The sequence below is a fragment of the Sodiomyces alcalophilus genome (assembly GCF_042370955.1).
Source record: "Sodiomyces alcalophilus JCM 7366 unplaced genomic scaffold ACRALscaffold_4, whole genome shotgun sequence".
NCBI lineage: Eukaryota > Fungi > Ascomycota > Sordariomycetes > Glomerellales > Plectosphaerellaceae > Sodiomyces > Sodiomyces alcalophilus.
In genome coordinates, this window is record NW_027263535.1 from 5,424,722 (window position 1) to 5,452,072 (window position 27,351).

Consider the following 27,351-nt stretch of genomic DNA (forward strand, 5'->3'; position numbering starts at 1 on the left):
GGCCGAGACCGGGCCATCATGGGAGGGAGGTATTAGCTCAAGGTACGTACTTACTATGATGATCACGCGTGCCCTGGATCAACGCCATGCCCTACGAATGTTTCCCTCCTACATACCACGAACACGAACCACGACCCAAGAGAGTCCCGTGTTCCACCCCTCAACAGCCCGGGGGACCGGCCCCATCCGATCCCGGTATATTTTGATCCCAAGGCCGCCATCGAAGAACGAGGCAAATTTCAACCGGAGAAGGCACGACGCAGAGTGAACGGGAAGACCAAGTCAAAGGTCGAAACCCTCCCAGACACCAGCCCGCCTTCCATCTACAGCCATCGAACCTCCTCATGGACCAAAACAGGATCCCTCCCCAGGGAGGCGTCATCGAAGGTGCCAACCCGTCCGAGTATAACCCGGCCGACCCCATCGTCCTCTTCATCATCCAGGCCTCCCTGATCATCATCGTCTGCCACCTGCTGCACTGGCCGCTCTCCAAGGCCCGCCAGCCGCGCGTCATCGCCGAGGTCGTCGGCGGCATCGTCCTGGGCCCGTCCGTTATGGGCCGCATCCCTGGCTTTCGGGACGCCATCTTCCCCGAACCATCGCTGCCGAACCTCACCCTCGTGGCGAACCTCGGTCTCGTGCTCTACCTCTTCGTCATCGGCCTCGAGACGGACCTGTGGTTCCTGCTCAGCAACTGGCGCGTCGCCACCTCCGTCTCTGTCGCGGGCCTGGTTCTCCCCTTTGGCGTCGGTTCCGGTCTCGCCTGGGGCATCTATCGCCAGTTTGCCGATGACGAGGGTGTTGTCCCCATCGATTTCCCCATCTATATGCTCTTCATTGGCGTGGCCATGGCCATTACCGTATGTCTCCCCCAACCCACCGCATTCTACTGACGTGCTCGCCATCTTGACCGCTTGCCTTAGGCATTCCCCGTTCTCTGCCGCATCTTGACCGAACTAAAACTCCTCGGTACCACCCCTGGCATCATCACCCTATCGGCCGGCATCGCAAATGATGTCGTTGGTGAGTGGTCTTTGACTGGAGTGGACTGCTCTGGAAAGCACAGAGTGACCCTAAAGGCAAACACTGACATTCTCCAGGCTGGATCCTTCTCGCCCTCTGCGTCGCCCTGGCCAATGCAGGAACCGGCCTCTCGGCCCTCTGGATCTTGCTGTCCTGCCTCGGCTACATGCTCTTCCTGTTCTTCGCCGTCAAGCCGTCTCTCGCCTGGCTTCTCCGTCGCACCGGCAACATCGAAAATGGGCCCTCCCAGGGCATGATCTCCCTGATCCTCTTGGTCGCCTTGGCCTCGGCCTTCTTCACCGCCATCATCGGCGTCCACGCCATCTTCGGCGGCTTCATGGTCGGCTTGATCCTGCCCCGCGACCGCAGCTTCAACATCAAGGTCATTGAGAAGCTCGAGGATCTCATCGGTGCCCTGTTCCTGCCTCTCTACTTCACCCTCTCCGGCCTCAGGACCGACATTGGCCTCCTGGATAGCGCCATCACGTGGGGCTACGTGTTCGCCGTCACTCTTACTGCGTTTTTCACAAAGATCATCGGCGCCTCCGTCGCCGCCCGACTCAGCGGTCTGGTCTGGAGGGAGTCTTTCACCATTGGCGCCCTGATGAGCTGCAAAGGTCTCGTCGAGTTGATCGTCCTGGTATGTCCCATTCCACTACCCCAAGAGGCGAGTAAAAAGACAGCTGACGTCGGTATATCCTCCCGCGACCTGCCCTAGAACATCGGCCTCCAAGCTCGCATCCTCAGCACGCGGACTTTTACCATCTTCGTCGTCATGGCCCTCCTGACCACCTTCACCACCACGCCCCTCGTCTCCTTCCTGTACCCTCCCGCCTACCAGAAAAAGTTGGAAGCCTGGAAGCGGGGCGAGATCGACTGGGACACCGGCGCTCCCCTGCAACCCAGCAACGGCCAGGGCCGGGACGACGCCGGGGAGAACACCTCGCACGCACTCTCCGCGGACCGTCGTATCCGAAGCATGCTCGTCTATCTCCGTCTTGACAACATTCCCGCCACCCTGACTCTCATCTCGCTCTTCGGAAAGACGACCAACTCCGAGTCGGACACGCTCGCCGCTGAGAACGAGAAGGACGGCAGCGGCAGCGGCAGCAGTAACAGCAACGGCCCCGCCCTTCCCCCTGTCAGGGCGGCGGTCAGGGCTCACGGCCTTCGTCTCCTGCCCCTCGGCGACCGCGACTCCAGCGTCCTGACCGTGTCGCAAGTCGACGACGAGACCAAAAACGACACCGTCGTAAACATCTTCCGCCTCGTCGGCCAGTTCCTTAGACTCGCCGTGTCGGGCGAGGTGGCCGTCATGCCCGAGTCCCGCTTCGCCGAGGCCCTCCTCACCACTTCGGCCAATATGTCGTCGGACCTCGTCCTCATCCCGTGGACCGCCACCGGCAATTTGACCGACGCACTGTCCCCTACGCCCGCGCCGTGCCCCGAGGTGACCAACCCTGCGGCTTCGTCTCCGTACCTCCAGTTCGCCAGCACCATCCTCGACTCTCCCGACCAAACCGTCGCCGTCTTCGTCCCCCGCGCCAGCACCGGTACCCTCGCCGCCGTGGACCGGGGTCCCTCGCGCCACGCCATCTCCCGTGCCTACTCCATCAGCGACCTGCATCACGCCATCCCCTCCATCCCCGTCACGAACAAGTCGCACCACATCTTCCTCCCCTTCTTCGGCCACCACGTCGACGACATACTGGCCCTTGCGCTCACCCTCCAGCTCTGCGAGAGGCCCAACGTCTTTGCCACCGTCGTGCACTTTTCCCCTGCCCACTCGCCGACTACGACGGCAACTCGGCCACGCGACGTCGAGCAGATCATCTCTAGACATTCCGCCGCGGCGCGCATCTCCTTCGAAGCGGTCACGGCCGCCAAGGAAACAGAGGCCGCTGTAACCCGCGCGCTGGTCGAGGTCCGGTCGGGATCTGGCAACGACGTCTGGCATAACCTCTTCCTTGTCGGCCGCCGGGTCGCCAAGCAGACTGCGTCCGCGTCTGCATCGTCGTCCGATGCGGTGGGCGTAGAGGACTGTCTCGGCGCCACGGCCGCGCGGCTGATTGCGGCGAATGTCGATGCCGATGTCTTGGTGGTCCGTGCGCGGGTTTCCCGGGGCTGAGGTGCCCCCTTTTCCTTTTTTTTCCCCCTTTTTTCCCCTTTTTTCTTTTTCTAATGTTATATCCCGCAAGCTCTCGAGTGATTTAGGAGCCTGTTGGGCTATGACAGTAAAGACTACGTTATTCTCGAGTTGGCGAATTGATTCATCGGCATCGAAGCTATAAGTGAAATTCACTGAGCAAACCATCACCATGCAGACAAAGCTTCATGATACTATTATTATTAACTACGACAAAGGAAAAGAGTCGGTCGCATCTGTCCTAGTGTATACAGAAATCCCATCATAACCCCAAGCAGTCGACCCCGTGAGGGATCGACTCCTGATTCCATGGCAATGCCCTATTGTCTAATGCCAGTACCATGCCAAACGAGTGTTTCCCATGTTTATAACCTTTCCCAAGCCCAAAGACAAGATGATACGGACACGGTACATATGAGTGACAACAAATAAGAATAGAACATCCAAGTACATGACGTCCAACAAGAAAGCCTCCGGTACATATCGTTAGTCGTCATCTTTCGTAAAGCGTACCATCCGGCGTCGTCGTTGTTGGTCGAGTTGAGGTTGAGTGTAACAGAATCAAGGACAAGTGAGAAATGAAATGGAATGAGGTGGAAAAAATTGAACAGAAATCCATGTGCTTCGGAGCGACATGGGAACACGTGAGAATCAATCGGCTGAACCCTCAGACTGCGACGCCGACCTCGAGTGGAGGCGGAGATCGCATCGGCGTATGACCTGTCTGTTCATATCAGTTAGCATTCGTCTGCCTGGGGGAAAACAGAAGAAGAAAAATAAAGGGGACAACTCACATATTACTCCGGTCCGTCGGGTCACGGACAACAATCAACTGCCTCGCCTTCTCGTCCTTCCTCGAACTGCGCCCGCTGCCTCCACTCCGCCGAGTAGGGCTCGACGCGCTCGTGGCTCTCGTGGCGCTCGCAGCTCTGGTGACGCTGGCAGAGCTCCTGACGCTCGCCGAGCTCTTGACGCTCGCAGCCCTCGTAACGCTCGCAGAGTCCGGAGCGCCCGCCAACCGGCTTTGCAAGCTGGCCACCTCGGCCCGCAGCCCAAACACCTCCTCGCTCGCGGCGCAGTGCGCGGCCCTCGCCGCCTCGAGCTGCGCGATCGTGTCCGCCAGGCGCATGCTCAGTTCGCCGTTCTGGTCGACGAGGCCCGGTACCCGCGCCGAATTCTGCTCCGCCGTCACGAGACGTTCCGCTAGCAAGTCGCGCTCCACCGTCAGCGCGGCTACCCGCGCCGCTTCTTCCTGCAGCTCCGCGTTGCGGGTCTCCAGGTCGGCGTTTTGGGCTTGGAGGTCTGCGAGGAGCGTGGCCTGTTCGGTGGCTTCGGGCGACTCGGATGGGGCCGCTGGTTCTGGTTCTGCTTCTGGTTCTGGTGCTGGCTCTGGTTCTGCCTCTGGTTCTGCCTCTGGTTCTGCCTCTGGTTCTGCCTCTGCCGCTGGCTCTGCCGCTGGCTCTGCCGCTGGCTCGGGTTCTACCGCTGGTTCGGGCTCAGGCTCAGGCTCGGGTGCCGCCTCGGACGCGGGGGCCACTTCGGAAGCAGCGTCTGGGAAGGCGCCGGGAATGACTTCAGCCTCCTCCGATTCCGGCTTGACTTCCGGCTCAGGTTCTGGTTCGGCCTCGGCGTCAGGTGGCTCCGCCGCAGCTTCAGGTGCCGGCTCAGGTTCGGGTTCAGCTGCGGGTTCCGCTGGAGGCTCGGGTTCCGCTTCAGGTTCAGCGGCAGGTTCGGCGGCGGGTTCTGCTGCAGCTTCAGGCTCCGCCTCAGGCTCCACGGCAGCTTCAGTCGCAGGTTCGGCTGCAGGTTCAGCTGGGGCCTCGGGCTCCGCCTCAGCCGCCGGCTCGGATGGCGCTGCAGGCTCAGCAGCCACCTCGGCGTCAGCGGCAGCAGTCTCAGGTTCGACCGCCGGTTCCGGCTCGGCCACCACCTCAGGCTCGGCCTCAGCCGTCTCTCCATCCACCTTCTCTTCGACAACACTGCCGGCCGGGTTTTCCAAGGCGGCGTCCCCCTCGCCTTCTGCAGGCGCAGCAGCGCTGTCGGGCGCGAGATCCTCCGCTGGCGCTTCCACAATCACTTCGGGTGCCGGCTTCTCTGCAGCATCGCTCGCGGCATCGTCCGCTGCCTTGTCCGGGCCGTCGTTCCCTTCGACGTCTTGGCCCTTCTTCGAGACCACACTGCCGGCCTCGGTTGGGGCGCGGCTGGGTGCACGACTGGGAGCGCGGCTACTACCTACCCGGCTTGCCAATTGACTTGGGGCCTGGCTTGGGGCTCGGCTGGCCGCCCGACTGGCGACTTGGCTGGGAGCATGGCTCGGCGCCCGGCTCGGAGCTCTGCTGCCCGCGCGGCTACCGCTCTTCTTAGAGACGGTGCTGCCGGCGACCTGGCTCGGTGCCTGGCTCGGAGCGCGGCTGGCGGCACGGCTAGGCGCCCGACTGCCGGCTTCGGTGGGTGCCCTGCTGGCAGCCTTGTTGGAGACCAGGCTGCCGACCACGCTCCCCGCGACGCTTCCGGCCTCCGACATGGCCCTGAGCTCGTCCCGCAGCTCGTCTCGCTCGATAGAAAGCGACAGAACCTGGGAGGTGTGGTCGTCTTGGTCCCTGAGCAGGGTCGACACCTGAGACCGCAAGCTCCCGTTCTCCCCGCTGAGTCGCTCGAGCTTGGCCTGCATCTTGCTGCTCTGGCCGACCATGGATTCCCTGTCGCTCTCGAGGCCTTCGATGCGAGACCGCATATCCAGGTTCTCTTGTTCGAACTGGGTGAAGTGCACTTGGAGATTGTTCCGCTCCGTCTCGAGATTCTTGACCATATCCTCCAGGCCCTTCTTCTCCTCCGCCCACGCTTGCTCTTTCATGCTCATCTGCTCGCGCTCCACGGCGAACTGTCCAAATTCGACAGCCTTGCGGCCGAGCTCGGCCTCGAGCACCTCGGTTTTGGCTTGGAGGTTTTCTTTCGAGAGCTCCAGGCCGATGATGCGCTGTACGTGTGCCGCGTCTTGGGTCTTGTGGAGACTCTCGATGTTTTTGATTTCGTCCTGGAGTCTCGCAACTTCGGCTTTGAAGCGGTCCTGTTGCTTCTTCATATCTTGGCGCAGATCGTTGGCCTCAGACTCGAGGCAGGCTTTGTACTCCTTGTAGAGGGTGAGGTCCTTGTCGAGAGCAGCGATCCTCGCCTCCAGGGTCTCCTTGACGCCCCGGAGCTCGGCATACTCCTTCGCGAGCGCGTCGTATCTGTGGGTCTGCTGATCAAGGGTGCGTCTGACATCAGCGAGCAACTGGCCCTGCTTGTTGAAATCGCGAGCGCGAGCGTCCTGGGCTTCTTTCTCCTTGACGAGTCGGCGCTCCCTGTCCCGCTTCTCCGTCTCAAAGGCCAGCAACCTGGCGGAGGCGTCATCCAGGTCTTGAGCCAACGAGGCCCTGGACTCCTGGAGACTCTTGATCCGACCCCTTAGGTTCTCGATTTCGCTGAGGAGGGCCGGGTCCTTCCTCTGGCGGGAAAGGGATCTTTTGCGAGAGTGGGCGATGGCGTCATCCAGTTCTTTCGCCAACGAGGCCCTCGACTCCTGGAGACTCTTGATCCGACCCTTTAGGTTTTCGATTTCGTTGAGGAGAGCCGGGTCCTTCCTCTGGCGGGAAAGGGATCGTTTGTGGGAGTCCAATCGGGCGAGGGCGTCATCCAGGTCTCTCGCCAACGAGGTCCTCGACTCCTGGAGACTCTTGACCTGACCCCTGAGGTTCTCGATTGTGCTGAGGAGAGCCGGGTCCTTCCTCTGGCGGGAAAGGGATCTTTGGCGAGAGGCTAATCTGGCGAGGGCATCATCCAGGTCTCTAGCCAACGAGGCCCTCGATTCCTGGAGATTCTTGATCTGACCCTTTAGGTTCTCGATTTCGCCGAGGAGAACTGGGTCCTTTCTGTGTCGGGAGGGGGATCTCTGGCGGGAAGGCGATCTCTTTCGGGAAGGCGATCTTTTTCGGGAAGCCGATGTTTTGCGGGAAGCAGATCGCTTGCGGGTGGTGGTCGGGGCTGCGGGAAGTTTGGGTTGAGATGGCGACCTCGGCAGCGGCCCGGGGGCCACCGAGATGTGGTACGTCCTGCCACGGTTATCGGGAAGAGAGATGTCGACACGGCCTGGCTGAGGGGGTGGCTGCTGGAGCTGCAATTGTTGTTGAGGTCGCTGCTGATGAGCATCCACAGCCGTCTGACCACGGGCGGGGGGCAGTGTGCGCGAGCGGATCAGACGTAAATCCCGTTTCGACTTGGTCGTGGCGTCGTCAGAGGGGATACTGGTGGCGTCGGTAGAGATGGAGAGACTGGAGGTGTCGGATGAGCTCCACTTGAAATCCGAGTCGGATTCGAAGCGGTTGTCGTCGGACGGATACTGGTCGTGTGGTATGTAGGGTGCAGGCGACCTGTGTCTCTGGCTGGAGCGGCGGGATCGGAACCGGATGGTGGGGGGTCGGAAGCGGAGGGGTCTGATAGCCGGTCTCCCTCGCCTCGACCGGCGTGTTGATGAGCTGAGATCCGAGCTAGCCGCCAGGGTGAATGCCGCCGAGATGGTCGAAAGCTCTGAGATGTTGGAGAGGAGGTCTCGTGGGAGCCTGGTCTGCTGGGACAGTCGTCGTGCCCGGTTGGTGGTGTTGCCGGCAGGCCGGGAGAGGGACGTGGAGGGTCGGCCCTTGGCCGGGTCGTGGTGGCCACCACCATATGGAGGTGCCATGGTTGTTTTCGTTGGATTCTTAGGATGTGGATGATGAGGGTGTTTCGTTTCCAAGTCGGGGGAGGATATGGAGGTTCGGCTCAAGTATATCTTGGACGTGAGGAGAAAATCCTGGGAATATGCGGTGCTTGGCGTAGGAGTGAGTTGCTGACTTCATTGGATGTTGGGTGAGAGTGTGCGTTGAGATGCTGCATGTCGTCGGTTGCTTTGGGGAAAGCGTGATGCGAGTTTTTGAGTGAAAGATCAACGGACGTTGGATCGAGGCAATATACGGAAGAAGAGGGCAAAAGGAGAACGGACGAGCCGCCTCACGAGCCCAACGTTACTGCTTTAAAGCCCTAGCCGTTGACCCAGCTGCAGCGCATCGAAGCGAGCCTCAGTAAACGTAAACCCTTTGCTCTCGGCCTTGGCCTCGGTGACGTGTCTGGATGCGCCCGACAGGATTGGGCATCGCCAGAAGGGCAACATGCGGCGCAAACGAAGCCAATCGGGTACCTGCATGGGAGGGTGGCATAAACACACAACAGCCAAAACAGTAAGTCATACTAATAGTAAAAATAGACATGTTGTGCGCAAATATGATTACGTTGCAGAGGCCGCCCAGTTGAGGCGGCGGAGAGGGGGGAAACATTCCATGCCATCTGAGACTTGAGGCCGGGTGGGATGGCCGCTGGCTGTTGGCCGCTGACGGCGAGACCCGAGGTGTACAACGTACGCTGTACGAATACATAGATAACTAGATGATAATCCAGCTTGGTCGTGGTCGGTGGCATTCAGTCGTGGCCAGACGTGGTCAGTCTTCCGTCTTGGTCAGTCATGGTCGGGGATACAGTTGGACCCACGGGTAGCGGAGGATTGGAGCCATGTTAGAGACGTGTGGTCAAGTTCGGGGCGACTGGTCACAATTCTTGGACATTTCTTTCTTTTCCTTCCGCGGATGGCTGCATGGTTGATGTGGACGGGACGGGAGACCAGGCCATGCTGTGTTGGTATTCGTACGTTGTATGACGGTGCATCTCTTAGATTAGGTGTGATTGGGGTGCAGGTGTCTAGAACCCGAATCAATATCGTCTTTTGTCTCTCGTCGAGGCCCTACGTCCAGTCGTGAAAATCGAGGCAACCAGTAGAGAAAGAGAGCGTCCTGAGAATTCGAGATGTGATCAAGGACGTGGGTCGCCCGACGGGGACTGGTTGGGCTGCGGACGTGGTGTATTACCATTCGCTCGCGACGAGATGACGCCGTGACGGTTGCCTTGGGAAGAGGCCACAGCTTTCATTTTTCTTTCGTTGTTCTTTTTTTCTTCCTTTTTTTGTGTTTCTTCCTTGGCTTGGTAGGACAAATAATAAGCTGGCTTTGTTGTTTTGGCAGCTGTTTGTGGGATATCTAGGTCAGACTACCGAGGACAGGGAGAGTGTGCTCTGTACTTCGTAATACTTGCTCAAGTTCAAGAGTACTTCGTACCGAGTTCAATACCCCGCTTCGGAGCTCGTCACCTGACCTGCCCAACAAAGACGGAACACCGAGGCAAGCCACAATACAACGTATAGTGTGGCTTATTTATTACTCACTACCAGGGAGGCCGTTCGACGATGTAGGCCTACCTACGTTGCATCACGAAAAAGGCTGCTTCATAAGACCGCGCTGTTCGTCCCCGAAGCCGGAGGCTACAGCTCCAAGAAGAATGTAAACCTCGCCTATAGTCGTCGAATCCATAATGGGTTTCCTGTTGTGCTTGCACGGCCTCCGAGTCTCTTGGGTGTTTGCAATCCAGCAAAGCGACAGGACCACCACTTCGTGGTCGAGAAGCTCATGCGTCGTCCGTGGGTCCCCAACGTACACTTCCCTGTCTGTGTTCCACGCTGCCCGCTGTCCGTCACAATGTTGACAGCACTCGCACGTCGTTATCATCGAAAGTTTGTTCTTCACAGTAGTCCACAAGCATGCCTGACCCCAGCCAGTCATCAGGCTTGAACCAAACATTGATAAACCCGGCGATATGGAAAAGGTCTAATTGCGCGACGATGTTGTCAACTTGCAACTTTGCTCAGGGAATACAGACGTAGACAATGGCGTAGTACGCTTCGTCGTCCTCGAGATCCAAGGGACAAATCACCCCGATCTGCTGTAGTGTAGATGTCCATTAATATCGCTCCCCTTGAACTGGGTCCAGCCAAAGCAACGTGTTACATGAACGTTTGGCGTGAATGGAGCCAAGCCCTCGGGGGATTCGTTTCGAGTCGTTCGTACGGCCTGTGGTTGAGAAGGCCCTCAGACTCTCGCGGGCCTCTTTTCTCATCGTGGGGTTGGAGTTCAGATACATCTGCTGCCCCGTGGCCGACGCATGTTGGAGGTTGCCTTCGATCTTTTCCAAGAGTGCACAATTCATGCACTGGGACGGGCAGCTCTGCTACTAATTAGTGGCGATTGGTAGTTGAAGTGGAACTGCAAACGATGGCGTATTAGCGAGGGATGAAGGGATAGACATTGATGCTCTCGACTACAGACTGGCTTACAATCTTCACAGCCACGGGGTTCTCCCGGCCCTTGATTCAAGCGGTGATAACAAGGCCGTCCTCTCCCCCGGCCCGCAAATCTCCGTGGCCTGATATCATCGCGTGACCACAGAAATCGTCCGAGTTTTGGCTTCTTGAAATCTTCCCAACTAAGGGATGGATCGCCAGCTTCAGGCTGTTGTGGTAGGAAAGGGAGACTTGGATCTGATCCCTGCGACGCGGTTTGTCGGCCGTCTAGCTGGTCGAAATCGCTGTGGGCCGGGTCCATGCTTATTGAGTGCGAAGCAAAGCGCCGCCGACTTCCTGGCAGGCAGGTTTGGCGACCCGCTGCACTTTACCAACAGCATCGCCCTGTCGGCGGGATTCGGGAAGCCATGGTCATTGAAAACCAAGGTCAAGCGGCACCGAAATGAGTAGCGCCGGATGTGATTCTCCGAACTGATATGCAGGATGCCCTAGCTGTTTTGTCAGGAACACTTGAACTGAATGTCTGGTAGAGTGCGAAAAGGTGACATGGTGAAAATCGAATATCATACTCATCGTGGCGTGACTTCAGCACATGAGTGAGACGCGACTATCAGCCTCACCGTTTTGTGCTCAGCTACCCATCACCAGATAACGCGATTCGTCAACGATGGGGCATTGTCTGCCTCCAAGAGAAGGCGTTCTATAGTCAAAACGCGTTGCGTTCTCGTGGCGTTGGATAGAATTGCAAGGCTCTACGCAGAGAGAAGGGAACAGAAGATGATTAATCGACCAGAGAAGAAAGCGTTGACATAGTACCGAGCAGCTGGGCGGCGGAAGAGCGGGCACTCAGACGCCTGACGTTCTGCTAGCCTAAAAGGCGAAAGATCGGTCGAAGACGGCTAGCGCCGTCTAATTCCGATATCGAAGCGATGCGGATCCGTTATCTGCCGCAGCATCACATACTATTAGGCGGTCATTTTAAGGCCATGATCACTACCCTTGTGTAAAGGAATTACCCGTTACCTAGGTAGTGATCACTATTACTATGACGGCTGCCGAGTGCCATAATAACTGAACCCCCGACTTCGGCGCTTATTTCTGGATCATTGAAAACTATCCGACCTCGCCAAGTGTTGCCCACGCAAGGAGGCACATTGTAGTGTCAGCATACGGAGTACATCTGTATTTCTATAGTTCGCTCAGCCGCAGCCAGCACAGCCAGCTGTCACGTTTACAGGGGGGGACCTCGGGCTCTCAACCTCTATCAATGCTATCAGGGTGACCTTTGGGCGATAAAGGGTGAGCACAGGCTGGGCGTAGTCAGCCCAAGCTTAGGCTAGCATGGAATTGCCGTGAGTCACCCTCAAAGTCTCCCCTGAAATATCTTGCCCAGTTTTATGGCAGTTCGGACACTTGCTGTTGATACGTCTGTTGTGCTCGAGTCCAGACGCCATCTGTTTCGCGATCCCGCAGTTTCAAGAGGCTGGGGAGAAGCAAGCCGGCATACTCATCGCTTGCCTCGCGCGCAATCATGGTGGGGAGATGGTCAATAGCAATAATGCGCAGCTCCGGCCCTTCTAGGTTGCCCGACGCTGGAATCGTTGGGCTTTCGAAGGAGCTGTATCCAGAATAGACAGGAATTGGGTTGTTCTCGCTGTTTGGGTCACAGCTAACATCGCAGATTACGCGAAGCTGCCTGTTCGGTGTCGATAAGGATTCGAGCGTGACAAAAGGTGGAATGCGGTTTGCACCCAGATAAACACAGTTTAAGAGGATATCGACATCGGTAATTTCGGAAAACGGTCCGCCACGGCTGGTCTCGGCCATATCCCATTTAAGAATCGATTCCTCGGGAATTCCTGCGGCGCGGCAACATTCAGTCGCCCCTTTCCCGCAACGACCCAAGGCTCCGATGATCATGATTCGGGGGTATTTGTTATTGGTCTGCGCCATTGCTTCGGCAACAGAAGATCGAACGAGTTCTACTAAAGCAGATGCAGAGTCGAATGCTGGGACTGCGCCTTGAGGAACTCCGGGGTGAAGAATTTGATGCGCCCAGGACAACAGGGCCAGCGCAGCACCAGAGAATCCCGCAGTGAAGCCGAATGCTGCTATACGGGCGCCTCGGTCATCCACCAGAAATTCGAGATCATAGAGCAAACCTCCAGCTTGGGCAAAGCGTGACAGCTCAGTAGCCCAACCGTCCTGCTTCTTAAAGCAGTGGGCAAAGTGAATGTATGTGTGCGGTAAGGGTGCTAGGAATGGCGTTAGCGATTATATTCAGCCTCGGATCGATCATACTTACTGCCGTCTGCGGGAAGTTCTTTCAAGCCTAGGATGATATTGTCTGAGGGAGCTTCAACCCACGATCCAGCAGGGACAATCTCAGCACCCGCGGCTGAAAATTCGTCGTCATGATAGATGCGATCCGGCGATGCTTCAACTCGCACAACGTACCCGGCGCTCACAAGAGCCTTGGCTGTCTCGGGCGATACTGGTAGATTTCGTCAGTTTGATCTATGGTGCGCCAGATGGGGGATCGTCAAGTTGCGTACGTGGAGAACGCCGCTCAAAGGGCTTGGTTTCCGACCTCAGGTGGATAACAGTTGCCATAATAGTATGTAATATTTTCTACAGGTATTCTGTTCTCGGCTTGCAAATTAGATAGGAGGAAAGTCTGCTGGCGGATGTGGTGGAAAATTGGGTGATTAGAGATTTTCGTTTGTGAGTCACCAGGGTGAATAAGTCTAGCCTCGCCGATCAACCGATCTTCTGCCGAGACCACGCTATTTTTACGGCACCAAGCCTCCAGCTTGCCTTTCCTCTTTTCGCTTTCGAATAGCGCTCTCGTCTCTGTATTCGCGTGACCAGGAACGGATAATTTTCTCCTCTCCACAACCATGCCTACCTCGAATGGTAAAAGCCACCGGGACCTCAGGGCCTGGGGCACACGTATATCGGACTTTCGAGTTGGCTCACGCACTCGCAGTCGCTGCGCACCAAGGACAACTGTCCCAAAAGATCCTGGCAAAATACAGAGGGCAAGAAACGGCTCGCGAAGGACCTTGACGAGTTTTCTCGTTTTGTAGAAACCATTGCTACAGATGTGCATGATTCAGCGCCCGGGCACGGGTCAGAGCTAGTGGCCTGATTCCGAGGACGACCGTCTCGACCAGACCAAGGAGGAGGGCACAGGCCTTGAGCCTAACATGAATTGCACGACCTTCGGAAAAGAGCAGGTACAAACGCTCATAGATGAAATGTGCGCAGCATGCGGTGAAGTGCCACCGTTGGAGTCAGGTAAGGAAGACTAACAAACGATACTTTCGGGTTTAGAGAACCACCGAAGAAACATTCAGCGCCACGACCAATGGTACAAGAGCGTCCTCGACAATATTCACCAAGCTCTATCCTGCTCCTCGGTTAAGAATCTCGACTCTTCACCATTTCATGAGAGCATGTTCCGGGCTCTGTGCTAATTCAGGCGCAGGCAGCCAGCAAGCGATCCTTGATGTCCTTCTCCATCCTCATGTGCGTTCCCACCGTACCCGAGCGGCGCTAGGACGCCAGGACTGGAGCGACCTATTTCATTCACTGGAAACTTTCTCTCTGGCAACTCAAATACCTCGCATCCCATCTGTTATTGGAACATATGCGCTGTGGGGAAGACATCATGACCGGTCATGACGTTCATCGACGTGTTCGCCGAACATCAGCATCAGATCTATAGCGAATCTTTTCCCGGGCGATAAATGGGATACAGTGGTCAAGCTATTAGATCAGCAAGGACTTTCGAAGAACAGGAAACAAGTTCAGGCACTGTACCAGCAGCTGTCACAGGATCGAACCACGGGATTGATAACCTCTAATGTCTACATGCGGCAACAGCATTGGCACGGACTCGTGGCATTGAAAGACTTTCTACAGAGCAGAAACCTCGTTATCGAGCCCAAGGACGAGAACGATGTCTTTTTCCACATTCCAGAATTCGAGCAGAAGCAAGTATACACGCATCATCGCGTTACTCAATATCTGCGTAGGAAAGGGTTCAATTAGCCATCAAATCTACGGTTTGAAGGGCTAGTGGATCGGAATCTCGCACATCTTCTGCATAAAGAAGTTTGGGAATAAATCGCACCTAAGTTTAGCAATCTAGATGCAATTTGTCTGAACGAGGAGATGAGACTGACGCGTTTCTTTCTTCAGCCGGTTCACCTCCAATGATGCGTCTCTACAGCCGTGTCTCATTGAAGCAGCAGAATCCCTACTTGTGGACGCGAATCCAGACAGTCGTCATGTATTCTCTACAAAAGCGAGTCGAACAGTGGCACACCAACGCTGCTATTTCGTCAAGGTCGTGGCCGTCACTCTGCTAGGTCTGGTACCAGACAAAGCACAACTCTACGCAGATGGTATACCTCTCGATTGAATTCCACTCGGTGGGCCTCTGGACCTAGTGACGCTCTGACGCGATGCAGTTCGTGATGGCTCGGCACATAGCGTAGAGTCACTTCCACGTTGGAGGTATGATCCATTGCTAGATCCGGACTCGCCATGCTACATTTCGAACACACGTGAGATGCTGTAGGAGCACCTGGGTTTTTTTTTTTTTTTTTTGCTTTTCTTTTTTAGCCTTTTTCCCCTCCCCCAACCCCGTGCTAGGTAGCCTGGCTCGGTGATAATGCTCGCTTACTAAGTGAAAATAACACGCGATGCTGGGGCCCAGAGGTGGGGCATACATAGATTCGCATGATGCACGTGGATAGACCATGATTAGGACGGAGAGGTTCTCGAAGGAATAGCGGAAGACAAGGTACAAATACAGCGCAGCGGGCTCCTCGGGTTAGCGTCCGCTATCGAGTCGGTCCTTCTTCCTTGCCGTTATTGAAATCTCGATTACTTACTATATACTCCTTATTAACGTCCAAGACAACGGTTATATATGGGTTCTGCGTAGATCGATGCCTCTGATCGATTGTATATATTCCCCCCTGTTACCCGATTCTTCGAGTCCGAGAGAGGGCGGCCTGGCATCGAGGCTGGGGGGCTTACAACGTACGTTGTATACCTACGTTGTACTGCAATTAGTCGGCAAACGAGATGCCCAAGACTCAAGAAGCCACTCCCGCGCCGTTAGGCCGTTGGATGCCTTGCACAGAGTACATACAACGCATGTACACAGCACCATATTGTGTGTAATTCCCACGTGTACGTATCGGAACTCCAGATGTCAAGGTACGAAGTACCTACGTAAAGTGCCTAGGTAGAACCGGGACTCGGGACCTGGGTCTTGGGGTCAGGGGAAAACTGCCTCATTTGGCATAGCGCCTGATGGAAATCGACCCCCGGCGAACATCTGGCCAATCCGACGCGACCACCGGCTTTGTCGCCCATCCGATCCGAAATTCGACCTCCGAAGCATTTGCAGTAGGTATTCCGATGGCGATTGGCGTTTTATTCTCCTCTTGGACAAGGCAGTTCGATGACTTTTCTTTTCTTCTTATTTTTTCCTGATTGTTTTTTTTTTTTCCATTTTCTTCTTGACGTCTGCACATGACACCTCCCTAGATCTTGATACAAACGGTACGGATAGACCTCATGAGATCTACACGCCATGAGCGCGGGGACCCCAAACCCTTAGAAGCCAAGTAGTCTCTCGGGAATCGGATGTCCCCGCCGACTTATTCAGGAACCGCCCGTTAAGCGATGGCGCCCAGCGTTTCATCCCTGCCAAAAAAGGCCAGGAAAATGCTGAACACGCCACTGACCCTGGTCGGTATGCGGTTTTTTGGCCCGCGAAGCCCGTCGTGACCACCGACTTCCACCTCCATTACGGAGCTCTCCCATGGCCTTACCCCTACCCCCAGCCACTCGGTCATGGTTTACTAATTTGTTACTCGCTTATGCCCCTGGGAATCCTCGAAAATGGCAGCCTCTTCGCCTCTTTAGTCCGCCTCTTGAATCGGAGGGCGAACTTCCATGACTCGTTATGGATTGGCGTTCACGAGAGCATCTGGGGAAGCCTTGTGGGGGGGAAATGAGGCTCCCCGCATCTCCTACTGCTATATCTGGGGACGATCATCACCTCGGGGAAGCCAAGTCCTTGTGCGCTCTCCTCCTCCTGTGTGTGGTCTTTTTTCTCTCTCTCTGTCTCTCTTCCAAGAAGTGAGCAGTCACCGCGTCTCCCAACCCACATAGACACACGCACGTTCTCTATCATGGCACCTTCTCTCAACTCCCTGGGCCTGGCCACCCTCCTGGCCGGCGCCGTGGTCGCCCAGAAGCCCATCGGCGGAATCGATAACCACCCGCCCATCAAGACCTACAGGTGCTCTCACGCCGACGGCTGCGTCGAGCACACCAACTACCTCGTGCTCGACTCCCTCGCCCACCCGGTCTACCGCGCATCCGATGGCGGCAGCTGCGGCACCTGGGGCAACGCGCCCCCCCTGGAGGCCTGCACCACCAAGGAGGAGTGCGCCGAGAACTGCCTGATGGAGGCCATCCCCGACTACACCGTCTACGGCATCGAGACCGACGAGGACGAGCTGACCCTCTACCAGCTCCGCGACGGCCAGGTCGTGTCTCCCCGTGTCTACCTCCTCCAGGAGGACAAGCAGGAGTACGAGATGCTCAAGTTGACCGGCGCCGAGTTCAGCTTCGACGTCGACGTGTCGCGTCTTCCCTGCGGCATGAACAGCGCCCTGTACCTGTCCGAGATGTTGAAGGACGGTGGAAAGAGCGAGCTTAACCAGGGTGGCGCCATCTTTGGCACCGGGTACTGCGATGCCCAGTGCTATGCTACTCCTTTCATCAACGGCGAGGTGAGACCCACCCCTTTTTGTGTTTGGCCATCCTTCGGCCTTAAACTCCGCGTGCATCGACAAAACGCTGACCAAGATCCTTCCAGGGTAACATTCATGGTTACGGCTCGTGCTGTGGTGAGCTGGTAAGATATTCTCCCTTCCAAGAACACCTCGTCCGTCCCGTGAGCAGAAAAAAAGAGTACAAACTAACAAACCATAGGACATCTGGGAAGCCAACTCCCGCGCTGTTCACATCGCCCCCCACCCCTGCAACATCACCCAGCTCTACGAGTGCGCCGGCGAGGAGTGCGAATTCGAGGGCGTCTGCGACAAGCACGGCTGCGGCTGGAACCCCTACCGCGTCAACCAGAACGACTACTACGGCCCCGGCCCCGACTTCAAGGTCGACACCAACAAGCCCTTCACCGTCATCACCACCTTCCCCGCCGACGAGGACGGCAACCTGGTCGAGATCCACCGCTCCTACATCCAGGACGGCGTCCTCTTCGCCAGCCAGATCGTCAACAACCCGGACCTGCCGCAGGTCAACAACATGGACGACGAGTACTGCGAGGCCACCGGCGCCCGCCGCTTCATGGAGCTCGGCGCCCACAAGGAGATGGGTGAGGAGATGTCCCGCGGCATGGTCCTGGCCATCAGCCTCTGGTGGGACGAGGGCGGCAACATGTCGTGGCTTGACAGCGAGGCCGAGGGTGCCGGTCCTTGCAACGCCACCGAGGGTGCCCCCAAGAACATTGTCAAGGTCGAGCCCAACCCCGTCGTCACCCTCAGCAACATGCGGTGGGGTGAGATTGGCACCACTTGGAAGGGAAGGGCTGGTTGCCAGGCTCGCATCTAAGCCGGTGTGAGAATGGGATCTGTCCCTTCTCCCGCCACTCTATCCGAGGCGGGAGGAGGCCGAGACTCGGGGACGACAGACAACAATCTACATATTCGTAGTAGAGCTAAAAATGTATATATGGCACGTTGGATCTGAGATGCCTAGAAGCAAGTTAGCTGTAATTATAAAAGATTATATGATGTACACTTACATCTTCAGACCCCTCGTCGGCACGGTATTCTGTGATTCCAGTCCATATGCCGTGAGCTTCCACATAAGGTTGACGACATGGAGACATGACACGCCTCGTTGCTTTGCGTCCATCCAGCTTTATTTATAGCAGAATTCACGCGCTTCGCCACGTCACCGAGCACGCCATCGACACGCCCCATCGTTTGCCTGAAACGTCGGAATAGTGTTGATCGGAGGTTCCCAGATCAGGGATAATACCAGAGACCGCACTGGTATCAAGTCAAAGCCAGTGAACCGCGCTTCGTACGACGAGCCAGACCCAACGATGACGCGTAGTTTGTATATTAAGGGATGGGTCGGGGATGGGCCACCTCGTAATCGGTAAAGATATGCTGCTTTGGGCTGCAAGAGGAGGTGAAAAGTCCCAGTTTTTATTAACCGCTTGCTCTGCTAATAAGGGTAACAGAGATGCGGCCCCTCTAACATCACTTCATTAGCCCCAATTGACTCGGTTGTACTTAAGCGCAGCGGCAAAATGCCTAAAGCAACGACTGCGTTCAGCCGGAAGAGGTGGCGTCTTTCTCCCGGCTACCAAACCAGATTATCATTCAACCCGGGTCCTGCGCTGATGCGCCGTACACATGGTCGGACCACATCCGCAGTACAACGTACTCGAAGGGGGATTTTCGGTTCTTTTTCACCTTTTTTTTTTTTTTTTTTTTTTTTTTTTTTGCTAGGGGAGAAAAAAGAAAAGGAAAACAAGAAAGATTCCACGAATGTCAGTGTTTTCGATGGAGAATCGTGGCCATGTATGTGAGTGCGTGTGTGGGTTGAAGACGTAATTCGAGCAAGTGTTGACCAGACGGCAACGCGGTTCAGCACCATAGGCTCATTCGCGCCTAGAGTGCCTGTCGGCGGCAGAAAGGAGAACCCGAACAACGGCTCGCTACACGCAACGTTTACGGAAAAAGATCGTCAGGTACGCGATGAGAGGTTACATTGGCAGCAAGGATAAAGTGCCTTAACCGGTGAGCAACATGTGTGGCTCCAGCCAGAGATCCGAGAGGCGCCGAAAGGGGGCGTGTGTGGCTGAACCCGTCGTGTTTCTCTGGTCCCGACTCGCTCAAGCGAACGCCCTGCAGGAAGAAGAGGTCACGGAAGAACGATTCGAAGACGTCTGTCCATTCCGTTACTTTTTTGCGGCCTTGGGAACGAACGGCCACGGGTTTCCTCATCCATCACTAACAAACAATGTCCCTCTTCAACTAAAAGAAGAAAAAAAGAAGGAAGAGAAAGCCGATGATGGCAAACCTGAACGGAATGTGAAGTGGGTGTCGTCGGAGAGTCGGGAATCGATCGCGGCAGCGGCTTCGCCCAGATGGACCGACCCTCGCCCCTCGGAGGTGCAAGGGTGTCCGGAGGAAATGCACAAGTATTGGTGGGTAGGCATGCCAAGTTGGGATGACTGGGCCGACACCGACTGTCTGGTGTACTCTTGAATCCGACTTGACGGGAAGCCCGGGTCGGGCTCCCGTGAGACCTTGGAACCAGTTCTTATCTGGCTCCAACTGCCGGTACTGATGGAGGCAGCAGATGCCTATATTTGATGGCCGTATACCTGCTCCAATGACTTCGAGTCTTGGAGGGGAGTAGCAAGAATGACTGCATACAGCGTACATACCACAGCGTACATGCAGTATTCGTAGATAGCCACAACCGAGGACAGCAAAGTCCCGCGCATGCAGCTGCTCCGGATACGATTGGACATTTGCGCATCAAAGTCCGTCCGTGCATGCATGCAAAAGCGAAGGGCAGGATCGGGCGTCTGAGCGAAATGAATACCCGTGCCAAGCCCAACGGCGGCCGTACCGGTAAGAGCTCCCGTTGGGCGCCTGTTTGACAGAGCCGCGGCGAAGGATTTTGTTGCTGCGTGCGCTTCTTCTCCTTATCGGCCATGGCGACGGGTTGCAGCAGTGAATAGATTGATTTTCTTCTTTTTTGGCTCCCGGCAGGCAGGCAAAGGCGTTTCGAGGTTCCAGGAGCCGAGACTGGGCCAACCCAACGCTCCTCGCCTGAAACAAACAAGGGATCCCATCCATGAAGCATGGTGGTTAGGATACAAGGGGATGGTTATTCGAACAGGTGGTCCGAGCTGTGGACTCTCTTTCGGTGGCTTGTGGTGTCAGGGAATGAATGACAACAGGATAGACTTGTGATCGTCCTGGACCGGCTTATTACCATGTCTTGACAGGTGTCCAAATGTTATTGAGTATGGGTAGACAGTCCCACTGATGAATTTCAACGTCGACGATGACATATGTACACGTACGTATGTAAGTACATTTCATATGTGGAGAAGCCAACTCAGCTGTCCCATCTCAACATGTTCGGGAACGTAAACTGCCGATATGAGTAGGAAAAAGAGGCCCAGTGGCTTGGAGGATGAGCCAGGGCCAACGTGCGAGAGGCTGCTCGTCAGTATGGGGTTGGCTATTGACCGGGGTCGTCGGGGGCCTAGAAAAGAGGCGAAAATAGGCGAACGAGAGGCTGCATGATACTCCATGCCAGGTAATCGATGGTATTGACGTAGCACCGCACCGTGGAACGATTAGGTGGATGGGAGACCCTGGAGAGAAAGAGGGGCAGTCGTGGAGATTTGGAGAATGGGAAGTGCTGGGACTATTTTCTCTTTTGTCTTCCTTTTCCTTTATTCGTACCTTTTTGCTGCATCATTGAGACCGGCAAGACTGTAGTAGGAAGCAAAGGACGATCCAATCCTAGGATCTTAAAGGACCAGCTTTGGGCGGACGAGACAGCAAATAAGGTAGAGTATGAGAAGAGGAGAGATCCAGGGGAGAGGCCAGGCTGAGAATCGGACAAGAAGCCGAAGTTCCGAATTATGTAATCAGATCGAGACTCTGCTCTTCGCACGGATCATATCACTGTATGAATGCGCGGTTAGGTAACACGAAGAATAATGGCACAGTAATTATAATACACAGTACGATACGTACATACGTTGTACGATGTAGGTATCGCGGTCTTCTGGAAGCTTGAGGCTCGTCCTCGCGGCAACCACGACCTGCATCCGTCGTAGATCTCGTGTCATTGACGGATGATGAAATTGATGAGCCGATGACATTCACCCCCCTTACCCCCCACCCAGGGATGATAGACGGGAGTATCCCAACTCATTTCCGTGAAGGAAGCCCCAATCACTTTTAGCACAGGTTTTGGCTACGGCAGTTCAGCATGCCATTGCCATTGTCATTCGCCCATGTCAGTGTCGGTCCATCTAAAGTGCCTGCCCGAGTCTAGTGTAGTGGACAACGACGTGCAAATGAAGCCCTATAGTATGACTTTCCTAGGGGCACACCCTACTAGTGCCTGCCTTTCTATACCTTAGTTTGAATACATAATAAAGGCCCATGAAATCGGTGGAGGTTGAACCTGTCCGGCGGTTGGGTACCAAGCCGACTGACATTGCACTGTATGCGTTCTACCTCATACAGTAGGCAGTGGGCATCTCGGCTTACGTTATAAGGTTGGGCAAGCACACTTCGTATAAAAGGTCGGAAGCATTAGGTAAAGCTGCCAGGCGTAAATACAACGTAGGTGTTATAATAGTAGTACGGATTAAAAGAAGAATACTTATCAGACATAGACCATAATATATTTTAGTATAAGGTGTATGCGTGCATTCTCGAGTTATAAAACAAATAGTCGTTATATAAGTGTATTCGTAGAGAGTACTTTATAAGAGCATTAGAAAAGTATACTCCAATTAAGTACCTTTTGTATCAAATTTGTATGGTTTTGGTACTTTCCCACCAACAAGAAACTCAGGTACTACTTATGCCAAGTATTTCTTTTCCTTTCTTTCTTTTCTTTTCCATTTTTTAATACATTTTATTCTTCCTCCGAGAATCCTTTTCCTCCACATTTGAAGCACAAATCATTTATCCGCAGACACGACCATCAACTCGAGGAGTGCATGCATCAAACCTGATTGATTTCTGATCCACTGCGTCGCGCGTCCATCTGCTATCGACATTCTCTTACAAAGTCGATGCTAATTATCCTTACTCTCTCACGGTCCTTCGGCATCCACGCATGCATCGACATCCACCCCATCCACTGGATGACCCTGACCCTTCTCTCTTGAGCAAACCCGAAAGGTCCACCCGCGCTAAATACCACCACATACGATCACCCCTGGGCCTGGCCTGGCCCGCGCACCACCCACTACCACCACCACCACCACCTTTCACCCTCCCAGGTTCTCGGCCTTCTCAACTACCACGAACCACAACCCACAAACTTGCGAGCTACAAGCTACGAGCCACGAGCCACGAGCCGCCACGACGACCAAGACGACCACCACTACTACCACGCCTCCCCGTGCTCCTCGCTCCGTCTATTGCATCCACTTCTTCTTTCCACCACCTCCTGCGCACTACGTACGTTGTACATCCGGTTGGGAGACACTCGGGGAAAAGAACAGACCTGCCAACTGGGGCCCTCTCGCCTATCTGGGCCCAGGGGGGTGTATGGTTACAACTTTTCGCCCGGTAGGGGGTAGAAAAACAGTTCCAGGTACAGGTGTACCGTGTCGCGCGACTCTCTGCCCGGTCTCTCTGCCCGGTCCTTCTGCCCCTTGTCCGTCGTTCCCGATTGACCCAGCCTGTCAGAAAGGACGTGTCCAAGTGCTTTTCGTGACCGCTCTCCATAAAAATCTCTAATTAGGTACACACGTCCCCAAAGAATGGCTCCTGACGACATCCCTCCCGAGGCTGCCGGTGACGCTGCTGCGTCGGCCAACTCGTCCAGTCCCAAGACCGAGAAGACCACCACCGACACCGTCAGCGCCGCCGCCAGCACTACCACCACCACCACCACCACCAGCCCCGATCCCAACGTCGCCACAGACCCAACGGCGACTACGACTACACCAGCGACAGCCACAGCGACCACAAGTGCGACTGCTCCTGCTGCTACTGCTGCTGCGACAGCGACCTCCGAAGATACTCCGGCTATTGATGCTGCTTCTGCCGTTGTTGCTGCTGCTACTGCTACAGATACTGCTGCTGCGGCTGCTGTCCCAGAGACTGCCCCAGCTGCTGCCGCCCCAGTTGCCGCACCAGTTGCTGTCCCAGAGACTGTCCCAGCTGCTGCCGCCCCAGTTGCTGCCCCAGCTACTGCCCCAGCCACTTCTGACACTAACGCGGGCGCTCCCAACGGCACCGATTCGACTACGGAACCCACCACCGCCGCCGCATCGCCCGACTCCGTCCTGCCAACACCTGACCCAGCTGCCGCGGTCATCGCTGCCTCGTCGTCCGTACCCGACTCCTCGACCGCCACCCCTGCCTCTGCCGCCACCCCGACGGTTGCCGAAACTACATCCTCCCAGCCTGCGCCTGACACCCAGCCAAACGGCGACGGCGCCAAGTCGTCGTCCTCGCCCGCCATGGCTAACGGACGGCACCCCCCACCGAGCTTCCCTCTTCCAACGTTCGCAAACCCCGGGGGGACGGGGTCTCAATCCCCGCCCGTCTATACCGGCTCTCAATCCCCGCCTGGCATGGCGGGCGGCCAACTCCCCCATACGATGCCTTCGACGCAGCCTCCCTCTGACCCGCACCGAGCGAGTTCCGGGACTGGGGTGTCTCTACCGAGCGTGAAGAGCTTCGATCCTGTCTCGTCACAACATCAGTCACAACCGCAGCAGCAGCCGCAGCAACAACCGCAACAGCAACCGCAACCGCAACAGCAACCGCAACAGCAACCACAACAGCAACCGCAACAGCAGCAGCAACAACCGCAACATCATCAACAACAACAGCAGCAGCAACCACAGCCACAGCAGCAACCACAACAATCACAGCAGCAAGCCGGCGCACCAATGTCCATGCACTACAATCAAGGCATGCACTACTACGGCTCCGCGCCTTCTCCACATAATATGTATTCTTTGCCATCCGATCCAGCCGGCATGCGATACGCGATCCCTCCCCACGGAGATGTTCATGTTCGGTATTCGAGCGCACCCCGAGGCCCAAAGAAGGTATGAACAGAAAGGAGGGAATGTTTTGTTGTTTTGGATTTGTTTGCTGATCAAGGCGGTGTTATTTATCATTTAGGAGATCAAACGTCGAACGAAAACAGGCTGTTTAACCTGTCGAAAACGCAGAATCAAGGTAGGTGACGATTCGCTTCGCGTCGATTCCTACCACCTTCCACTTCCCGTTGCCCTTCTGGGTGAAGCTGTTTCAGATGAGACGGGGCGGACGAACGGGCTTTTTTATTTTTTTTATTTTGTTTCCATTTCCCCGTCGAGAACTGGAAAAATCGAAACAAGAGGGATCAGAGACAGAGAACTGGGAGAAGGGGGACGGAAAACAAATGGCCAAACAAACACGTTGCAACCGACATTCTCTTCCCGGTATTTCTTGCGAAATAGCGCTTTATTTCGTTCGACGTCTCTGTCCCCCAGACCGTGGGCCAACTGGAAAAGAGAATTCTTCCCCCCGCCAGTTCGTCCCGACCCGCTGGATCTACGGGCCTTCGCTACCGCGAAGTACTTGGGACTTTTCACCACATGCCTATCATCGCTCCTTATCTTATCACCTCACCTGTTGGCCCAACCCATGTCCTCTCACCTGTCACCCGAGTCCATCCAACGCCCCCCTTCTTCTGTTCTCGTTCTTCAACCATTCAGTTTTGCATAGTCACCATCTTTTGACACTTTTTTGACATTTCAATTTCTAGTGCGACGAAGGCCAACCTACCTGCAACAACTGCCGAAAATCGAAACGGGAGTGCGCCGGCTACGATCCCGTCTTCAAGCCCCAGCACCCCGCTCCAAACGCCCAACATCATACTCTGGCCACCAGCCGACCACCAACTTCGTCGACACTCCCCACGACACCACTGCCCCATTCGAATCCCTACGGGTCTCAGCCTACCGTCCTCACCAGCTCTTACGGGTCATTAGGAACATCCAACGGACCTTCCAATCCCGCCATCGCCGCCCCATTTGTTGCCCCCAAGCCGGAAGGCTATCCAGGACCCAGTCTGCATTCCATACCGATGTCTGCGGCTGGCGGGAATTACCCTCCTAGAGGTTTGTCCTCCGCTCCCTCGGCCTTTTGCAGGAAATCCACTGTTCTGTTTTTTTTTTTTTTTTTTTTACGAATAAACCTGCTCACACACCTACAGCAAAGAAGATGAAGATTGACGAACTCATCGGTCTCTTGGGCCCGGCGCCACCACCCAGGGACGCCCCTCTGACCGATGACCTGCTCAGGGAAATCACTCGGATTTACCACGAGATCTATGTCTACGGCCTGAACGCCTTCTTCGAAACCGCATGGTTCGACACCAGGGACGCAAAGGGAATCTGCACCTTCCCCAACAACAAGCACGCCGTTGACCATTTCGCCACCTTCCTCCAGGCCATCCAGACCACCCAGCCAAACGACCGGGCCAGCATGCTGTCATCGGGCATTCTCGAGGCGCGCCTTATCTGGGTCCTGGCCTCTCTCCCGTACACAATGGGCCCTGCCCGAGTCAACAACTCCATCAACGGCCTGCCCCACCCGGGCGACCCCGCCGAGATTCGCAACCGAGTCCACGTCTTCGAGGTCCTCCTGAGCGGAGACTACATCGACTCGAACCCGCTAGCCATACCGGTCCCCCACGCGGATCTGCATCGCACGCGCGAGTTTGACTTTTGGCGGACTCTGGGCGACTACGTCACCTTCCGCGACGAGCCCAGCCTGAGCAGGGCCGCCCAGCGCGAGGAGGCCCTCGGCAGGCTACGCCTCTTGCTGGACGGCCGCGAGAACCGCGACTTGCTCTACTCGGTCGCCATCGCCCGTGAGCTCTCGCCGCGATACCCGCCGGGCTACGAGAACGCCGTCCCCCAGCACGTGGACGAGTCGGACCCCAAGAATAAGCTCTTCGTGGCCTGCGACTTCATTCGGAGGGAGGCCCAGGCGACGGGCGGGACAACCAACGTGGTGCGCCGGTTCAGCGAACTGGCCAACCAAGCCTTTATCAACCCGGGCGTCAACGTCGCCAAGGCCGTGAGTCCGGGTATCATCCCGACTCCCTGAGCGAGCAACCTTGTCGTTGCTGCGTCCGGTTTTTGGTGTGGACAACTTTTTATCTTGCTTTTTTTCTTTTTGTCCAGTCTGCGTATTTTGTGTCTTTTTATGCACCGGCATTTCCAGGGCTATCAGAGGAGCTCAACAAAAGTACTTTTTTTACCCGGCTCTGCACCAACCCTGTACGGGAAGGGGAGAAAGGGACCGTTTCGGAGGTTTGCATTCAAGCCAATGTATTTGTGTATGGGCTTTTCTTTTTCTTTTTTTTTCTTTTTTATCCTCTTTTTCTTTACTACTCTTTCCGATTTAGTGGCGTACGGCTACCGTCGAGACACGAGCCGATTAGGGCTGTGGTCGCTTTTGCATCTGGTGGATAGGGGAGCAGAAGGTTCCCGGCGCACATGTACGACTAGGGGTGGGAACGGGGCCGCAGGAGCTTCGTAAATTCCCACCCAAGCATAGAGGGGTTGAACGGGTTTGGGTTAGGGCACGGGTTCGGGACCGGTGTGTCTCGGGCGACTTTTTTTTTTTTTTTCAACGTGCCTCGATGTTGTACGATGTTGAGAGGAGTATAAAACGGCGTCTAGAAATGGAACTCCGTCGTTGCCGCAGAGCAGAAATCACGACTAGATGGGGCTAATGCATATCAAAATGCCATCCTGGCAATGCCGGCTTATGGGAAGTAGGTAGTAGTTTTGGGATGGATTGTCGTATTGCGTTGCCCTCTTTGCACTGTCCTTCGTCCTCCCAACCGTTTTGATATGACCATAGTGTCTCGTTGCTTGATAAGCGGTATCTCCGGCCAATACTCGTTTTCAGCAAGGTGTAATACCATGTCCCGAGACGGCACTCGTTCTTACTCGTCCGAGCTGGGTCGAGTCACGGATGTGTGTGGTTGGTTCTTGCAATATGCGGTAGTATTTTCTAAGCATCATTGCATGGCCTCGGTTGACGGGCCCTCCGACGAAGCCGCCTTGTGTTAGGCCAGCCTCTCTCCTCGCCTATGTGCGCCCAAGGCGTCTCTATATGAAGAA

The 27,351-nt window shown here is 55.7% G+C and overlaps 7 protein-coding genes across 8 annotated transcripts; 4 read left to right on the forward strand and 3 right to left on the reverse strand.

Annotated features, from left to right (window-relative positions):
- Positions 1-344: 344 nt before the first annotated feature.
- ACRALDRAFT_2028010 (uncharacterized protein) lies at positions 345-3,151 on the forward strand (the record flags this gene model as incomplete). The annotated part of the gene is made up of 4 exons (XM_071020504.1): positions 345-860; positions 924-1,023; positions 1,101-1,663; positions 1,742-3,151. The coding sequence occupies 4 exons, from the start codon at positions 345-347 to the stop codon at positions 3,149-3,151; spliced, it is 2,589 nt and encodes an 862-aa protein (XP_070875510.1).
- Positions 3,152-3,820: 669 nt separating this feature from the next.
- ACRALDRAFT_2042601 (uncharacterized protein) lies at positions 3,821-7,886 on the reverse strand (the record flags this gene model as incomplete). Its single annotated transcript, XM_071021263.1, has 3 exons — positions 3,821-3,893; positions 3,964-6,585; positions 7,006-7,886. 3 exons carry the CDS (start codon positions 7,884-7,886, stop codon positions 3,821-3,823), a joined length of 3,576 nt encoding a protein of 1,191 aa, XP_070875511.1.
- Positions 7,887-11,138: 3,252 nt separating this feature from the next.
- ACRALDRAFT_1042477 (uncharacterized protein) lies at positions 11,139-13,071 on the reverse strand. Its single transcript, XM_071015264.1, has 3 exons — positions 12,923-13,071; positions 12,673-12,861; positions 11,139-12,622 (listed from the first exon to the last, which is right to left on the reverse strand). The coding sequence occupies exons 1-3, from the start codon at positions 12,978-12,980 to the stop codon at positions 11,763-11,765; spliced, it is 1,107 nt and encodes a 368-aa protein (XP_070875512.1). The 5' UTR covers positions 12,981-13,071; the 3' UTR covers positions 11,139-11,762.
- An 854-nt stretch (positions 13,072-13,925) lies between these two features.
- Positions 13,926-14,493, forward strand: ACRALDRAFT_1063578 (uncharacterized protein). Its single transcript, XM_071016820.1, has one exon. The coding sequence runs from the start codon at positions 14,244-14,246 to the stop codon at positions 14,421-14,423; it is 180 nt and encodes a 59-aa protein (XP_070875513.1). The 5' UTR covers positions 13,926-14,243; the 3' UTR covers positions 14,424-14,493.
- Positions 14,494-16,479: 1,986 nt separating this feature from the next.
- On the forward strand, positions 16,480-18,333 carry ACRALDRAFT_1076345 (glycoside hydrolase family 7 protein). Its single transcript, XM_071018498.1, has 3 exons — positions 16,480-17,191; positions 17,278-17,316; positions 17,394-18,333. Exons 1-3 carry the CDS (start codon positions 16,586-16,588, stop codon positions 18,030-18,032), a joined length of 1,284 nt encoding a protein of 427 aa, XP_070875514.1. The 5' UTR covers positions 16,480-16,585; the 3' UTR covers positions 18,033-18,333.
- ACRALDRAFT_210362 (uncharacterized protein) lies at positions 18,072-21,348 on the reverse strand (the record flags this gene model as incomplete). 2 transcript variants are annotated; one of them, XM_071023147.1, is made up of 16 exons in its annotated part: positions 18,072-18,097; positions 18,160-18,175; positions 18,226-18,281; positions 18,389-18,413; positions 18,477-18,608; positions 18,696-18,794; positions 19,244-19,410; positions 19,453-19,471; positions 19,518-19,602; positions 19,673-19,783; positions 19,838-19,951; positions 19,973-20,098; positions 20,169-20,278; positions 20,608-20,696; positions 20,765-20,832; positions 21,221-21,348. In XM_071023147.1, 16 exons carry the CDS (start codon positions 21,346-21,348, stop codon positions 18,072-18,074), a joined length of 1,371 nt encoding a protein of 456 aa, XP_070875515.1. The 2 variants fall into 2 exon arrangements, with proteins under 2 accessions (XP_070875515.1, XP_070875516.1); XM_071023148.1 differs by lacking the exons at positions 18,072-18,097; positions 18,160-18,175; positions 18,226-18,281; ... (7 more) ...; positions 20,765-20,832; positions 21,221-21,348 and having other exon boundaries at positions 19,492-20,083.
- A 3,631-nt stretch (positions 21,349-24,979) lies between these two features.
- On the forward strand, positions 24,980-26,326 carry ACRALDRAFT_2137318 (uncharacterized protein; the record flags this gene model as incomplete). The annotated part of the gene is made up of 2 exons (XM_071024129.1): positions 24,980-25,332; positions 25,428-26,326. Exons 1-2 carry the CDS (start codon positions 25,299-25,301, stop codon positions 26,324-26,326), a joined length of 933 nt encoding a protein of 310 aa, XP_070875517.1. The 5' UTR covers positions 24,980-25,298.
- Positions 26,327-27,351: the final 1,025 nt, after the last annotated feature.

Bases quoted from the DNA above. Each gene is read 5' to 3' on its own strand.
- ACRALDRAFT_1042477 (XM_071015264.1), bottom strand. From the start codon at position 12,980: ATGGCAACTGTTATCCACCTGAGGTCGGAAACCAAGCCCTTTGAGCGG. The intron at 12,862-12,922 runs GTACGCAACTTG...GAAATCTACCAG, and splicing joins CTTTGAGCGGCGTTCTCCAC to TATCGCCCGAGACAGCCAAG. The intron at 12,623-12,672 runs GTAAGTATGATC...CGCCATTCCTAG, and splicing joins AGAACTTCCCGCAGACGGCA to CACCCTTACCGCACACATAC.
- ACRALDRAFT_1063578 (XM_071016820.1), top strand. From the start codon at position 14,244: ATGCGGCAACAGCATTGGCACGGACTCGTGGCATTGAAAGACTTTCTA.
- ACRALDRAFT_1076345 (XM_071018498.1), top strand. From the start codon at position 16,586: ATGGCACCTTCTCTCAACTCCCTGGGCCTGGCCACCCTCCTGGCCGGC. The intron at 17,192-17,277 runs GTGAGACCCACC...AGATCCTTCCAG, and splicing joins CTCCTTTCATCAACGGCGAG to GGTAACATTCATGGTTACGG. The intron at 17,317-17,393 runs GTAAGATATTCT...AACAAACCATAG, and splicing joins GCTCGTGCTGTGGTGAGCTG to GACATCTGGGAAGCCAACTC.